This window comes from Meleagris gallopavo, chromosome 1 (genome assembly GCF_000146605.3).
Source record: "Meleagris gallopavo isolate NT-WF06-2002-E0010 breed Aviagen turkey brand Nicholas breeding stock chromosome 1, Turkey_5.1, whole genome shotgun sequence".
Classification (NCBI taxonomy): domain Eukaryota; kingdom Metazoa; phylum Chordata; class Aves; order Galliformes; family Phasianidae; genus Meleagris; species Meleagris gallopavo.
In genome coordinates, this window is record NC_015011.2 from 77,636,950 (window position 1) to 77,650,682 (window position 13,733).

At 38.1% G+C, this 13,733-nt stretch overlaps 1 protein-coding gene across 2 annotated transcripts in view; it reads right to left on the reverse strand.

Annotated features, from left to right (window-relative positions):
- Nucleotides 1-13,733, reverse strand: part of STXBP5L (syntaxin binding protein 5 like) — a 181,135-nt gene that overhangs the window by 87,329 nt on the left and 80,073 nt on the right. For both annotated transcript variants that reach the window (XM_031555909.1, XM_031555905.1), the window contains exon 5: nucleotides 8,031-8,165. In XM_031555909.1, coding sequence (XP_031411769.1) covers nucleotides 8,031-8,165 — 135 coding nt within the window. The remainder of the gene's footprint in view (nucleotides 1-8,030; nucleotides 8,166-13,733) is intronic.

Genomic DNA, 13,733 nt, shown 5'->3' on the forward strand with positions numbered 1-13,733 from the left:
CTTCTTGTATCTTCAAGAAAAGCATAAACAAACAAATAACAGCAATGTTTTCTGCAGCACTAGAGCAGTGTTGCATGTAAAGGGGCTGCCAGTCACTAGGCTCTATAAACAATTTCTCCTAAGGGTAGACATAATGACTGTACTACAAATAGGATTATATAAAGCAATTATTTAGCTAATTTAGTTAGTTTACAGAACTCATGAAACACTACTGGAGCTACAGCTACAGTAACTACTACTTTCATATAGCAAATTATATTGCATGTGAAAATGTGTACACAAAAACATTTTGCCTCATGTAGCTATAGTATACATACAGCATTTTGTTTCCACTCACTGCTATTGGAGCCGGTTTGTCAAGAAGATTGGAAATTTGGATGTTGTCATTAAGAAATGTCATATTGAAAATAAAAACACTGTTGAATTAAATTAAAAACAAAAGCAGAGATCCAACAGATGGAAAGTATGAATAGGTTCTGGGAAACCAACCATATATGAAGTCATTGTGAATAGAACACACTACATTGATGCCAGATACTTTGTTATAAGCATTTCTTCAAGCTGGTTTTAAGGCACCATGTAGAAGGTAACTAGATCTAAGACTTAGAGAAAGGCAAAAATAAGGAAGCAGTAGAAGAAAATAAAGTGTAAGTGAAATATTTGAACACAGAATTCCTCAAATACTAGGCAAAGTGCAGATTAGAGTGACTGAGAAAACAAGGCTCTATAAAGTTCTATGAAAAGCCAAGTCTCCCAGTGGGCCTCACAATGGCAGAATAGAAGAGGACAATCATTTCCCTCACTCTGCTGGCCATTCCACTTTTGTTGCAGCCCAGGATACAGCTGGACTTTTGAGCTGCAAGCACACACTGCTGCCTCATGTCAAGTTTTTAATCCACCATGACCTCCAAGTCCTTCTCCCCAAGACTGCTCTCAATAAATTCATTTCCCAGTCTATATAAAAACATACCTCTGATCACTTGGATCCAACACCTTGCACTTGGCCTTGTTGAACATCATTAAGTTCACATGGGCCCAATTTTCAAGCTTGTCCAAGTCCTTCCAGATAGCATCCCTTCCTTCTATTGTAGAAACTGCACCTTTCAGCTTGATGTCAACAGCCATCTTGCTGAGGGTGCTCACTCCTAATGTCTATATCATCGAAGGGAGATGCTGAAGAGCAGCACTTCCAAGACAGAATCCTCAGGGGACACCTCTCATGATCAGCTTCCACCTGACCATCCAACCAATTCTTTAAATATCTAATAGTCCAACCTTCAAATCTGTATCTATACAATATGGAGATAAGGATGTTGTTCAAAGGCTTTGCAAAAGTCCACGTAGATAACATCAGTTCATCTTCCCTGGTCCACTGATGCCACTCCATCCAGATAGGCCACCAGATAGGTCAGGTATGATCTGCCCTTGGTGAAGCTGTGCTGGCTGCCTTGGATCACCTCCTCATCTTGCATGTGCCTTAACATCTCTTTCAGAAGGATCTGCTCCATGAACTTCCCAGGCACAGATGTGAAGCTCAACAGCCCACAGATCCCTGGATTTTCCTTTCTTCCTTTCTTGAAAACAAGTGTGATATTTCCCTTTTCACAGTCACCAGGGACTTCACCTGACAGCCATGATTTTTCAAATACAATGGAGAGTGGCTTGGCAATCATGTCAGATAGTTCTTTCAGGTCCTTGGGATGCATGTCATCTGGCCTCATAGACTTATATATAGTCAGCTTCATGAAGCAGCCTCAGACTTGCACTGTCCTCATGGTGGGAGGAATTTTGCTCCTCCAAACCCCAACTAGACATTCAGGGATGTGAGAAGCATGGGATACCTGACTGCTAGTGAAGAATGAGTGAAAGAACTTGCTGAGTGCCTAGGACTTCTACATGTCTGTTGAAGCCAGTTCTCCCTTCTCATTTATCCATGGGTGCACTCACTTTGGCCTGTCTCTTCTGATCAGTGTACCTGTAGAATCCCTTGTTATTTTTCACATCAGTTCCATCTGCACGTTGGCTTTCTTGATCCCATCTCTGTATGTCCAGATAGCATCCCTGTATTCTTCCCAGGCCACCCTTCCGTGCTTCCACTGTCTATACATTTCCTTCTTATCCCTCAGTTTGACCAGCAAGTCCTTGCACAGCCATGGTAGTTTCCTGCCTCCTCTGTTTGATTTCCTATGCTCTTGCACTACTGGAAAGGTATCCTTAAAGACATGTCAGTTCTGTTCTAATCCTTTGTCTCTAAAGACAGTTTCCCAGGGGATCTCATCCAAAAATTCCTTAAACAGTCTGAAGCTTGCTCTTCTGAAGTTTAGAGTTCTGCCTCTGCTCTTTGCCACGCCCATGTTCCTCAAGATCACAAACTCAATCATGGAATGGTTGCTACAGTCCAGACTGCCTCTGTTCTTAACCTCCTTAATGATCTACTCTGCACTGGTGAGCATCAGGTCTAGTAATGCTTTATGTCTGGTTGGTATGTCCAACACCTGCACCAGGAAGTTATCCACAAAAGACTCTAGGAGTCTCTCGGATTGTTTGCAGCTCACTGAGGTGTTTTCTCAGCAGGTATCTTGCTGGCTGAAATCAGGACGAGAGCCTGCGAGCACAAGACATCGTGCAATTCAAGCAAGAAGGCCTCCTCAACAGCCTCCCCTTGATCAGGCAGCCTGCAGTAGATCTCAACCACCAAATGTCCTTTTTTGGTCTGGTCACTAATTTTAACTTACCATTTCTCAACCTGGTCATGGTTGTTTCTCAGGGACAGCTCTTCACAGTCTATCCATTTCTTAATGCACTGAGCAACTCCCTTACCCCTTTTGCTCTATTTCTTCTAAAAAGCTTTCTGTCCTCAATCACAGTATTCCAGTTGTGTGATTTGACTCATCATGTTTATATGATAGCAATTAGGTCATAGTTTTCTAATTGCATAATGGTTTCCAACTCCTGCTTATTTCCCATGCTGCATGCATTGGCGTAGAGGCCCTTCAGCTGCGCTACTGGCCATGTTACATTCTTGGAGGAGCCCTCCAAATCTCTCTGGGACAAATCTGAGGTTTTTCCCTGCTTCTTCCTAAAATGACAGTGTTCTCTGGTTCTTCTTTGTCACTAAGCGGTGTATCCCCTTCTCACATCAAATCTAGTTTAAAACTCTGGTGATAAGCCCAGCCAGCTTTCTGCCCAGTATGTTCTTGCCCCTCCTGATCAGTTGTGTCCTTCCCAACACACCCAGTGGGAAAGAGCCAAGGAAGAAAACATGAAGTAGCTATGGTTCTACCATAACTCAGTTCCAATTTTCCCAATACTTTGATGCGCGAAATCTCTTTAATTCTGACAACTTTAATTTATTCATTCATTAGTTAATGGTGTGTTCAAGCATTGAAACCTGCATGCTTGGCAAGAGGTTACAATGTAGATTTATCATTTTTGAAGGTTAACCAATGGGCTCTTAGGAAGTTCTGTCTTTCCACAAAACACCAGATGACAATCCAAAATGTATCCTGCAGGCTGAGAAAATAAATGTCAATATGGTTGGAATAAATGGCTTACTGACTATTCCTCTCTTACAGACCTATTTCCAAATATTCTGAAGGAAAGGAGAGTGCCAGTTTGCTTACTAGAGAGTAGAAAACCAAGCAGTATCACAAGCACCAAACACCTCTGGTGAAGTACTAGCTCTGCTACATGCCACAGAAATGATAAATGAAAACGTTTTGAGTTATTCTTCACTGTTAGGCAAAAAGATGCTTCCTTGTGGTCAGGGATAGTGACAACACATGAGACAGTAATGGCCAAGACCAGTGCTGTTAGAGCAAATGCTAGCAAAAATGTTATCAAAATTCCCCATATTCTAACTTTCTTTCTTAGCTCTTGACAAGATCAGGGCCACTGAAACTTTTATAAAGGACTTTTTCTCTCAGCTTCTAGAAAAGATTCAGTTATGTCTCAGTACTGAAAATCATCTCAAGCAAAAAGAATTAATTTTCTTTGCAATATTAGTCTACCAAGGCCTTAGTTTCTCACTAAGAATATATACTGTTTAAAACTGGATGTATAATCTCTCCTATAAAATGATAGTACCTATAATATTTTGACCACCTTTTTGATATATTTCTCTGCTGTGTACTTCTAAATGGACCCTACTGAGGAAAAAAGACTTCTTCAAAACTCTACAGTTCTTTCAGTAATTTTTGGCACAGAGGTAGACACACACACAAGAAAAATCTCAAATAGTAACAAACTTTGAATGAAAAAAAAATTCAGATCTAAAGCCAACTTTATAAGTCAAAGTAGCAGTGCAGGACAAGGTGACCAAATCTACTGTATTCTATGCACAGTCTAAAAAGTATATAGCTGAAAGTCCTCCCTTTTCAGGTCTTCAACCTACTAAGCCACTTCAACTGACTCTTTCTCTGCAACAGAATCACTGTTAGAAAAAAATTCTTGCAATTATTTGATAGGCCTCAATGGCAGGCAGTGTTCATTTTTTCTTTTGTTCAGAGGATAAATAGTTATGTTCTCTGGAAATAAAATCATCTCAGTAAGTGTCAGAAAATAGTTTGTGTGGCTGAAACTTTCCTAGATATAGGAACAAACTAACATGAATTACTAGAATAGGTTTTCTACATTCCCTATTTTCCTATATTCTCCACATATACAGTAACTATGGTATGATTTACAGAGCAACATCATCATGGCATTACAGGGACCAATTCAGTCCATGATGAAAATCTAGAATATAGTTCATAGATGTTTTCCAAAAGGGAGAAATGACAACATGAGTATTCAGATTATGTTGGCCATAGTGATAGCAAAATAGGCCCTCCTCAGTATTCTGAAACACTAACAGAACTGGAATTTTAGCTGGTTCTTTTCGTTCGTCTTTTTTGTGTTCTGCTGTTTCTTTGAGTTTGTTTTTTTTTTCAACTCACAAAATTATCTGCAATCTAGTTTTACATTGACTAAGATGTAATAATATATAGTTCAACATACCAAAGTTTAAGCATTTCAGATTATTTTTTTTAAATTAATCAGTTCAATCTCTTATAGTTTATCACTGCAAAAGCTTGAAACTCTAATGATAACTGAGGTAAATTCATGATCTGAAAATTCCCGGAGATTCCATCAGAGGCAGTTATGAGACAGTGAAAAAAATTGAGATCTTGAAAGGAAGCCAAGTTATGTTGGTAGCCTGCAATTTTAGAAACTATAGATAAGAGTTAGAGGAAGAGGGAAAAACCTCTCCCTCAGGCTTGTTTGTGCAGATCAGACACAAAGCTGACATACTCAAAATTCTATTTAACCCTATATTGAAAGAGAGGACTTGAATATAGCATCAGAGCAATCAGCTTACTGGGTCAATAATTTTGACACAAAAATACCTGCACAGAAGGTAAACTGTTTCCAAGCTTTATGGACAATATTAACTTCATCAAACTAACCCCACACCCTAAAATGATATAATCTATCTCTGAATGAAAAACAATGTTATGAGCACTGTTATCTTGTACAAGTTGTATGACTTCATTCATGAAAATGCTGAAGCTGTTCCTGATATCATACATGTGTTTTCCTATTTTCTCTCATCACTGAAAGTATGTAACATCAACAGACCCTGTGAGCCTACAAAGCTCTGAGCAATGCAGTTTGTAATTGATCTTACTGAAAACAGGAGTTTGGTCCAGGAAATTCCAGAGAGGCCTTTAACTGGAATTATTACACACTCACGTAAAAGTAAAGTGCATAAATTATACTAAGTTTAGAAGATTAAAGCAAAAACAAAAATATTAGAATATATCTATGTCCCAAGACAAAATTACCCTTTCAATAGTATAGCTCAATGTGTACATCATAAAGGAAATAATAATCATAAAGGAAAGTCTACTAAGTCCATGCTCATCAAATACACTTACAATTCATAGCATTTCCTTTAAAAAGTAATCTAAGTTACATCTTTTCCTACAAGAAAACTAGAAGGATTGAAATTAACCCATTATTGAGATATAGTAATAGCCATATCTCATATTCCAGAGAGAGGTCAAATAAATTTACCAGAAAAAGTCACATAGCTTCAATATTAGCAGTGCTATAGCAGCTGTTAAGGGGGATTGCTGTGGCAAACATCAACACTGCCCACCAATTTCTTATTCTAGTGCAGAAAATTAATCCAGGGACACACAGTATCCCACTATTTACCTGTGTAGTTACAGGCAATGACAACTTCTTCCAACACGAAGAAGTACACGATGAGATCAAATGGAGAGGATACAGTCATAGACTAGCATACTTCTTATAGAGATCAAGGTATACTTGTAAGATTGATAGAACTAGAAGCAATGAATACCTGTGCTCAAATGTCACCAAACCAGTAAGTGACAAGCCAGCTTTTTAGAAGAAGAAACGATTATTGTAATCACACACTATGCTCAAATAGCTGAAGTCACAAGGAATAAATGTTAAGTCATCTTTATCCTTAACAGCTTTTTGGAAGAAAAATTTTGAAAAACTTAAATACACTATTGCACAGGCAATGCAAAGAAGATAAGAGAGGCTGCTTGTTCACTAAAAGGTTCTAGAAAAGTAGTCTCTGCAGCTAGCCTATCTCAACAACTCAATACTGAAATTTATTGGTACACAGCCCTTATTTCTCTCAGATTTTTCACTGAAGAAAGGTATTATTTTTACATAACGTTCCTTGTTCACTGAGCTTGCTTAACTTCAGTTCACTACCTAAGGTTATAGGTGTGTCTCAATAAGAAGTGTCTCAGAAAGTGCATGAAGTACCACGAGTTCGTCAACAGCAGTTTTTCTTTCTGGAATTTCGCAGAAGAAACAACTGAGAAATACTTTTTCATTTTTGCCAAGGTTTTTTTTAACTTGCATGAAACATAGATTTATCCCAGTCAGATTTCTATGTCTCCCTCCATTTCATACACATGGCACAGGTAACCTGAGCTAGCCTGTCAGAGAATTGTCATTTATCAGACACCAACATTAGTTCATTACCTCTCCTAACAGTTCAACAGCAACTTTGCATAAAGATCATCAGGTCCTGAGATGAGCAAGATTTAACTTTGAAATTTGCCCTGTTTTAAGCAGGAGGTTTGGTCCAGAAAACTCCAGCTCTTTCTCATCTAAATAATTCTGCTGTTCAATTGAGAAAAGTTCTTCATAAAGTTCTTCATAAAGTCTTAGGGACAATAATATTCCACCTTCTCCTCAGATGATGTTTGGAAACACAGTGATGGCAGACAAAATAATTATATGAATATCAGTATACATAGGTCGCTCTGAAAGTAATGTCTCCTACTTATTTTCATGCAAATGATAACAACTACAAAGAGCAAGAATACTATTTCATAGAATAAATTCTCACCTACCAAACACTAACTTTTAACACAGTTACCACCATTAGCTGTGCAGTTTCACCATCAGTGAACAAGAGCCTGCACGCTGTGCTGATAAAAATCTGCATCAGCAGAAGTGACACACTATGGTTGTCGCCACTGCTGAAATGCACCACCCACTGCCTCCATGTGCCCACATTCACTGTTTGGTCTCCATAATCGTTCAGCAAGTGTTGGTGAATGTCAGTGGGCACCATTCTACTACATGGAGGAATTCAGTGACACAACTTTGTTTCACCTACACTCCCATGTCAGACGTCATTTTGTCAGATTGCCCCTCTGCTGCCATCTTTCCCATGGCAACAACATGTAACGGAATATTGATGGGAAGGTTCAATCTCTATTTCCATACCATCACCTTGTGCCTCTGACTTCATAGGCCATCATAATAAAAGATAGGATGCATTACTTTTGGAGCAGCCCCTGTATGTTGATATACATAAACATGAAGATATCAAAGTCTGAATTTGATAGTAATGATTATCTGCATTTCATGGTACTTGAGAGTTAAACAGGCTCCCAAATAGCATTTTCCTTCACCAAAAAAAAAAAAAAAAAAAAAAAAAGCATTCTGAAGACAGCAATGAAAATCACAAATACAAAAAAATCTGCACTTACAATTCTATTGCTTTGTTCCACATGATAACATATCCAGAAAGAATGAAGGACTCAATATTTACAATGTGTGTATTTCCCCGCTCTGTTCCAACATAAAGCCATTTACTCTGGAAAGGTAGATGGCAGTAAGTAATTCTGCAAAGGAAAAACAGAACAAACAACAACAAAAAAACTGACTGAACACCATATCAACAAATTTTTAAATACTTTTATAGAGAAAATAACTTTTCTTTCCATTTTAAAGCTTCAAGAAGGAATAGCAGGCACAGCATTCTGAAGAATGTCCAGTTTTGGACATCCTCTGCAGAAAAATCATAAAAGATAATCTGAAACAAAACAGGGCCATACTATCCAGTTTTATTAAGAATGGGGTAAAAATGTCATATCACTTGACCATCATTCATACAAGAAAATGTTCACTTCACTGGCTGTTTGGGAGAATAGGACATTAGATAACAGCATTACCAAGTGCAGTTAAACATTATATCATAGACAACTGAATCCTACGTTTGTATCATTCCTACAGAGTGACAAGCCAGTAACATATTAGCTTGGAAAACATCAAAACAGTTTCACATGACAATATATACAGAAATTTTCACAGTTACATTGAATCAGTAGATTCAGGCTCCTTTCATTATTATAGTTATTATACAAATATTGCATACATGCAAGCAAAAAAATACATAGGAGATATGAAACCATCTCCTGCTAAAGTGCTATCTACATAGGCTGAAACTTCATCTGATCTGGTGATACAGCCTCAATAATTTTGAGAAAAAGTGATTATTTTGCCTGCTGTGCCAAACGTTACTATATTTAGCATTTGATTCCACAATCAGGCTATTTCCAGCTTTTATATACAAGTTTGATGTAATCGCTATGCAATAATTTTTGTTCCTAACATCTCCCTTCCCCATAAACAAACAGCATTCAAGACAATAAACATTTCAATTTCTTATTCTTATGCTAGAACAATGTGAATTCATTACAAAGAAATGAGACGGAAATCTTGTTTTCTTGATTCAAGTGAGACTCAAGTATGATATAAACGTTGTTCTCTCCATTTGCACAAGGCTATATTTTCTTATTACTCACCTAATTTTGGCAATAAGTCCACTGCCTTTAGTTGGGAACAAACCAAGTTTTTCAAGAGAATTGATCTGGGAGTGAGAACTACAGTTTAGTGTGCATAAATGAAAATACTTTCAAGGAGAAAGTTTGTACTTACACAGTGAGCACAGTCAAACAACAGGTATCTGACAGAAAAAAAAAGCAGGAGATTTATGCCACCAACATATTCCTTGCTGGAACCTGTTAGCTTCATTATTCTGTTATCTGCTCTTTTCACTTCCTTCTTTTACAAATGGAAGCTTGTTTTTATGCCTCTCTGGATCCTTCGAACATCTCAATTTCTGTTGCCTTTTTGCAGCAGCATCATTTGCTACACTTCGGTTAGATTCATACTGAGTCTGAATTTTTATCTGCTGTGTTTCTATACTAGCTCTACTTCTCTTTCATGCACTCCATAGCAGCATATGTGTGCTCTGTTAGGTTACAGCCCATGCATAAACCTCCTTAGTTCCTGGCTGAGACACTGTCTTACCACTTCACATTAATGTTCATTCAGCACTTGCTTGTAGTAAACTTTTAACTTATAAGAAGATAAAACATTTGTGACTTTGAAAGTGTTGTAAATGTGACTCTCTTGAGACTGAGAAATAACAAAGTAACAAAGTTACAAAGTGACTTCTAGCTGACTTGAATACTTCCAGTCCAAATTCTTGCAATTGAGTTGTCAGCCTAAGCAAGTACAAGTCTAGGATCACAATGAATTTCAGTACTCAGACAAATCAATTCACAAGCAAGAAGTGGTTTATGGCAGTAAACTTGATCTCGAAAGTACAAGGCTGAATCCAATAATACAATAATGAAATATAGTCTCAAAATCACCACAGACAATGCTAGACTGCTTTGGTTTTCCTTTTAAAATTTGTTTCTATGTTATAATCTCCAGTATGTTCTGCTACAATAATCATCAAATCAAACGGGTCTCTAATGTTCCAGCTATTGTATTACTTCCATTTGCCTATCTTGGCTTTAAAATTTCAAGGACATGATGTTTCAACAGCAAGATCTTGCTTGTAAAAGCAGAATCAGACTAAAGTAATCATACAATCATAATGGCTTGTGTTGGCAGGGACCTTTAAGATCATCTAATTCCAACCCCCTGCTGTAGGCAGGAACATCTCCCTCTAGACTAGGTTGCTCAAAGCCCCATCCAGCCTGGCCTTGAATCCTTCCAGGGAGGGGGCATCCACAACCTTACTGGGCAACCTGTTCCAGTGTCTCACCACCCTCACAGTAAAGAATTTATTTCTAATGTCTAGTATAAATCTACCCTCTTCCAGTTTAGAGCCATTTCCCCTCATCCTCTTGCTATCTGTCCTTATAAAAAGTCCCTCCCCAGCTTTTCTGTAGGCCCCCTTCAGGTACTGGAAGGCTGCCGATAAAGTCCTCCTGGAGCCTTCTCTTCACCAGGTTGAAGAACCCCAAGTCTCTCAGCCTGTCATCACAAGGAAGGTGCTCCATCCCTCTGATCATCTTCGTGGCCCTCATCTGGACTTGCTCCAACAGCTCCATGTCCTTTTTGTGCTGGGGGTCCTAGACTGGATGCAGTACTCCAGGTGGGGTTTCATGCGAGCAGAGGGGCAGAATCACTTCCCTCAACCTAATGGTCATGCTTCTCTTTATTCAACCCAGAGTACAGTTGGCCTTCTGAGCTGCAAACACAAATGTTGAGCCTTCATGAACAGACACCCCCAAATTCTTCTCCTCTGGGATGCTCTCAAGCCATTCTCTGCGCAACCTGTATCTGCATTTGGGATTGCCCTGATTCAGGCGCAGGACCTTGCATTTGGCCTTGTTGAACTTCATGAGGTTGGCATGGGTCCACCTCTCAAACCTGTCCAAATCCCTCTGGATAATATTCCTTCCCCCTTGTGTGTCAACTGCACCACTCAGCTTGGTTTCATCTGCAAATTTGCTGGAGTGCACTGAATCCCACTGTCCACATTGCCTACAAAAATGTTAAATAGCATCAGTCCCAGCGCTGATCCCTGAGGAACACCACTCATAACTGATCTCCACTTGGACATTGAGCCGTTGACCACAACTCTCTGACTGTGAGCATCATCACTGACAAACAGTTACAAGAATTATTTTCTCGCTGATCTGTCTGATATCCAGCTGCAGTAGCTACTGGTACCTCGGATATATAGTATGGTCAACCAGAAGAGAAAGAAATGTTGCTAAAGAATGAAGACAATAACAAAAAAAACTTACTATTGTCTTAAGCTCAGTTATTTCCTCTTTAATAACTTCATTTTGTTCTGATAGTCTTACAGGACAGCCAGATAAGAAAATATTATCTTCCTTCTTCCACAATGAAAACTACACCATACTAGTAGAATCTTCTACTAGCAAGACCACCCTAGCTATTTCTAAAAAGAAAAGCAGAAAATCATAAAATAACCCCCCAAAACACTAAACCACCAGACACATAAAAAGACGGTACTCAAAACAGAAGCACAATAACATACACTGTATGTAACAAATATATTTTTAAAATTAAATGCATACTAGAGCACACAGTTATGGAATTATTAGGCATTTTAATACAATATAATGTCAGGCTTCACTAAACAAAGCCATATGATTTTCATACTGTCAGAAAACTATGCAGTGCATAGTTTTCTTTTATATTATGTAATAATTTAGTTTCCATTTTCATTATGTAAATTAAATGCATACTACTTTAGGTACTATTGACTTTTCACTTTGAGAATATTAACTTCTTTAGGGCTTGAAAGCTTTGAAATGAGACTCAGGTTTTTAATGATCATCTTGTATTTCAGTAAGTATACAACAGTTTTTTCAACAGAAAACAATGCTGTCTCATACTATTGTTTTTATTCTGGATGAAAGGAATCCCTGTATTAGACATATATGCCAGAAGCAAATTACAATGTCTTTTGACACCTCTACAAAAGATCACCTTACCAGAAAAAAAACAAAAACAAAAACAACCCTTTTTTTCTTCTTAAGAAGGCAGGTTTGGAGTGATTTATGAAAGTGTGAAATGTTTCTGCAAAGATTTAATCAGACTGTCAATCTGATTGAAGTAATATGGAATCCAATTAAATGGAGACCTCAGAATCTGCTCAACATTGACCACTTACAGAAAGCCCCCCTGAACTGTGGATATTATACGTTCTTAGCATCAAGCCAGCATCAAAGATATGGTATGAATAAGGTATAAGGTATGAATTTAATTGATCATGATAAGAAACAGTGAGAAACATAAGCTGATATCTTGCAAGGTGTTCCTGTGCTGCTAAATGCGCTAAGATATATCAGTCTTTCAACATAACCAAATCCCAAAGTAGGACATAAAATATAATAAATTTAAAAAAAACAACAGGTGACAAACTAATAATATCAGTCAAAATGTATTTAAGTCTTGAGATTGCTTCTAAACGTATATAAGCCAAATTAGGGAAATAATGGTGTAATTTTGAGAGGCACTGTCAAAAATTGAAACCTCATTTTAAAAGGAATGTACTCTGAGTAGCAGCCCTTGAAAAGGTGTGTTTTTCAGAACGTACTGCATAGTCTAACAACTCTGACCAAAAAAATGTCATTGTGTATGAGTATAATACTGAAATGTTAAAATAATTTAGATTGCTATTTTCTCTGAAATACTAGCAAGAACATTCGGATGGCTTAAAATAATCTTTTTTACAAAGATGATACTCTTCTAAGAAAAATAAAATATGACTTCCAGAACATTTACTTCTGTCTCTGTTGTATTATTTTTTTCCGCTTTTAATATGCAAAATTTCCTGGAATACTTTTTCTGGGGGATGGGTTCAGAAGGAGAAAGAAAAAAATTCACTTCTGTCGGAATGAGGAACAGTTTTTCCAATTTAATTATCTAATTGCTCATCACTTTACATCAAAATTAGAAGTGAATTTATACTACGCTTTTTCCACTTGCATTGATAATCTTATGTATGGAAATACAAAGAACATGTGCAGCCTTTATGTCTAACACTGAACAGCTGAAGAAGGGTTCAGTTTCTGTAAGCTCCTACTAAAAACAAAATGTTGCACGAATACTCTGACAGAAATCTATAAAAATAAACTACACTCTCCGGGCTCTCTGAATAGATGATATCCAAAGGAGGGCTATGAGATGGAGAAGGATCTGGAGTGGAAGACGTATGAGGAGTGGTTGAGGTCCCTTGGTTTGTTCGGCCCAGAGAGGTGGAGACTGAGAGGAGGCCTCATTGTGGCCTTACAGCTCCTCTCTCTAGTGACAGCAACAGAACCTGAGGGAATGGCATGAAGCTGGAACAGGGAAGGTTCAGTTTGGATATCAGGAAAAAGATCACTGAGAAGATGCTCAGGCCCTGAAACAGGATCCTCTGGGAAGCAAGCATGGCCCCAGGCTGCCAGAGTTCAAGAAGCATTTGGACAACGCTCTCATGTGGTCTGCTTTTTGAGTGGCTCTGTGTGAAGCCAGGAGCTGGGCCTGATGATCTTATGGGTCTCTTCCAACCTGTGATCATCTACAATTCTACGAAATCTCCTCATTTTACAGACAGGGAGCTCAAACAGGAAAAGGAGAAGAGGAAAACA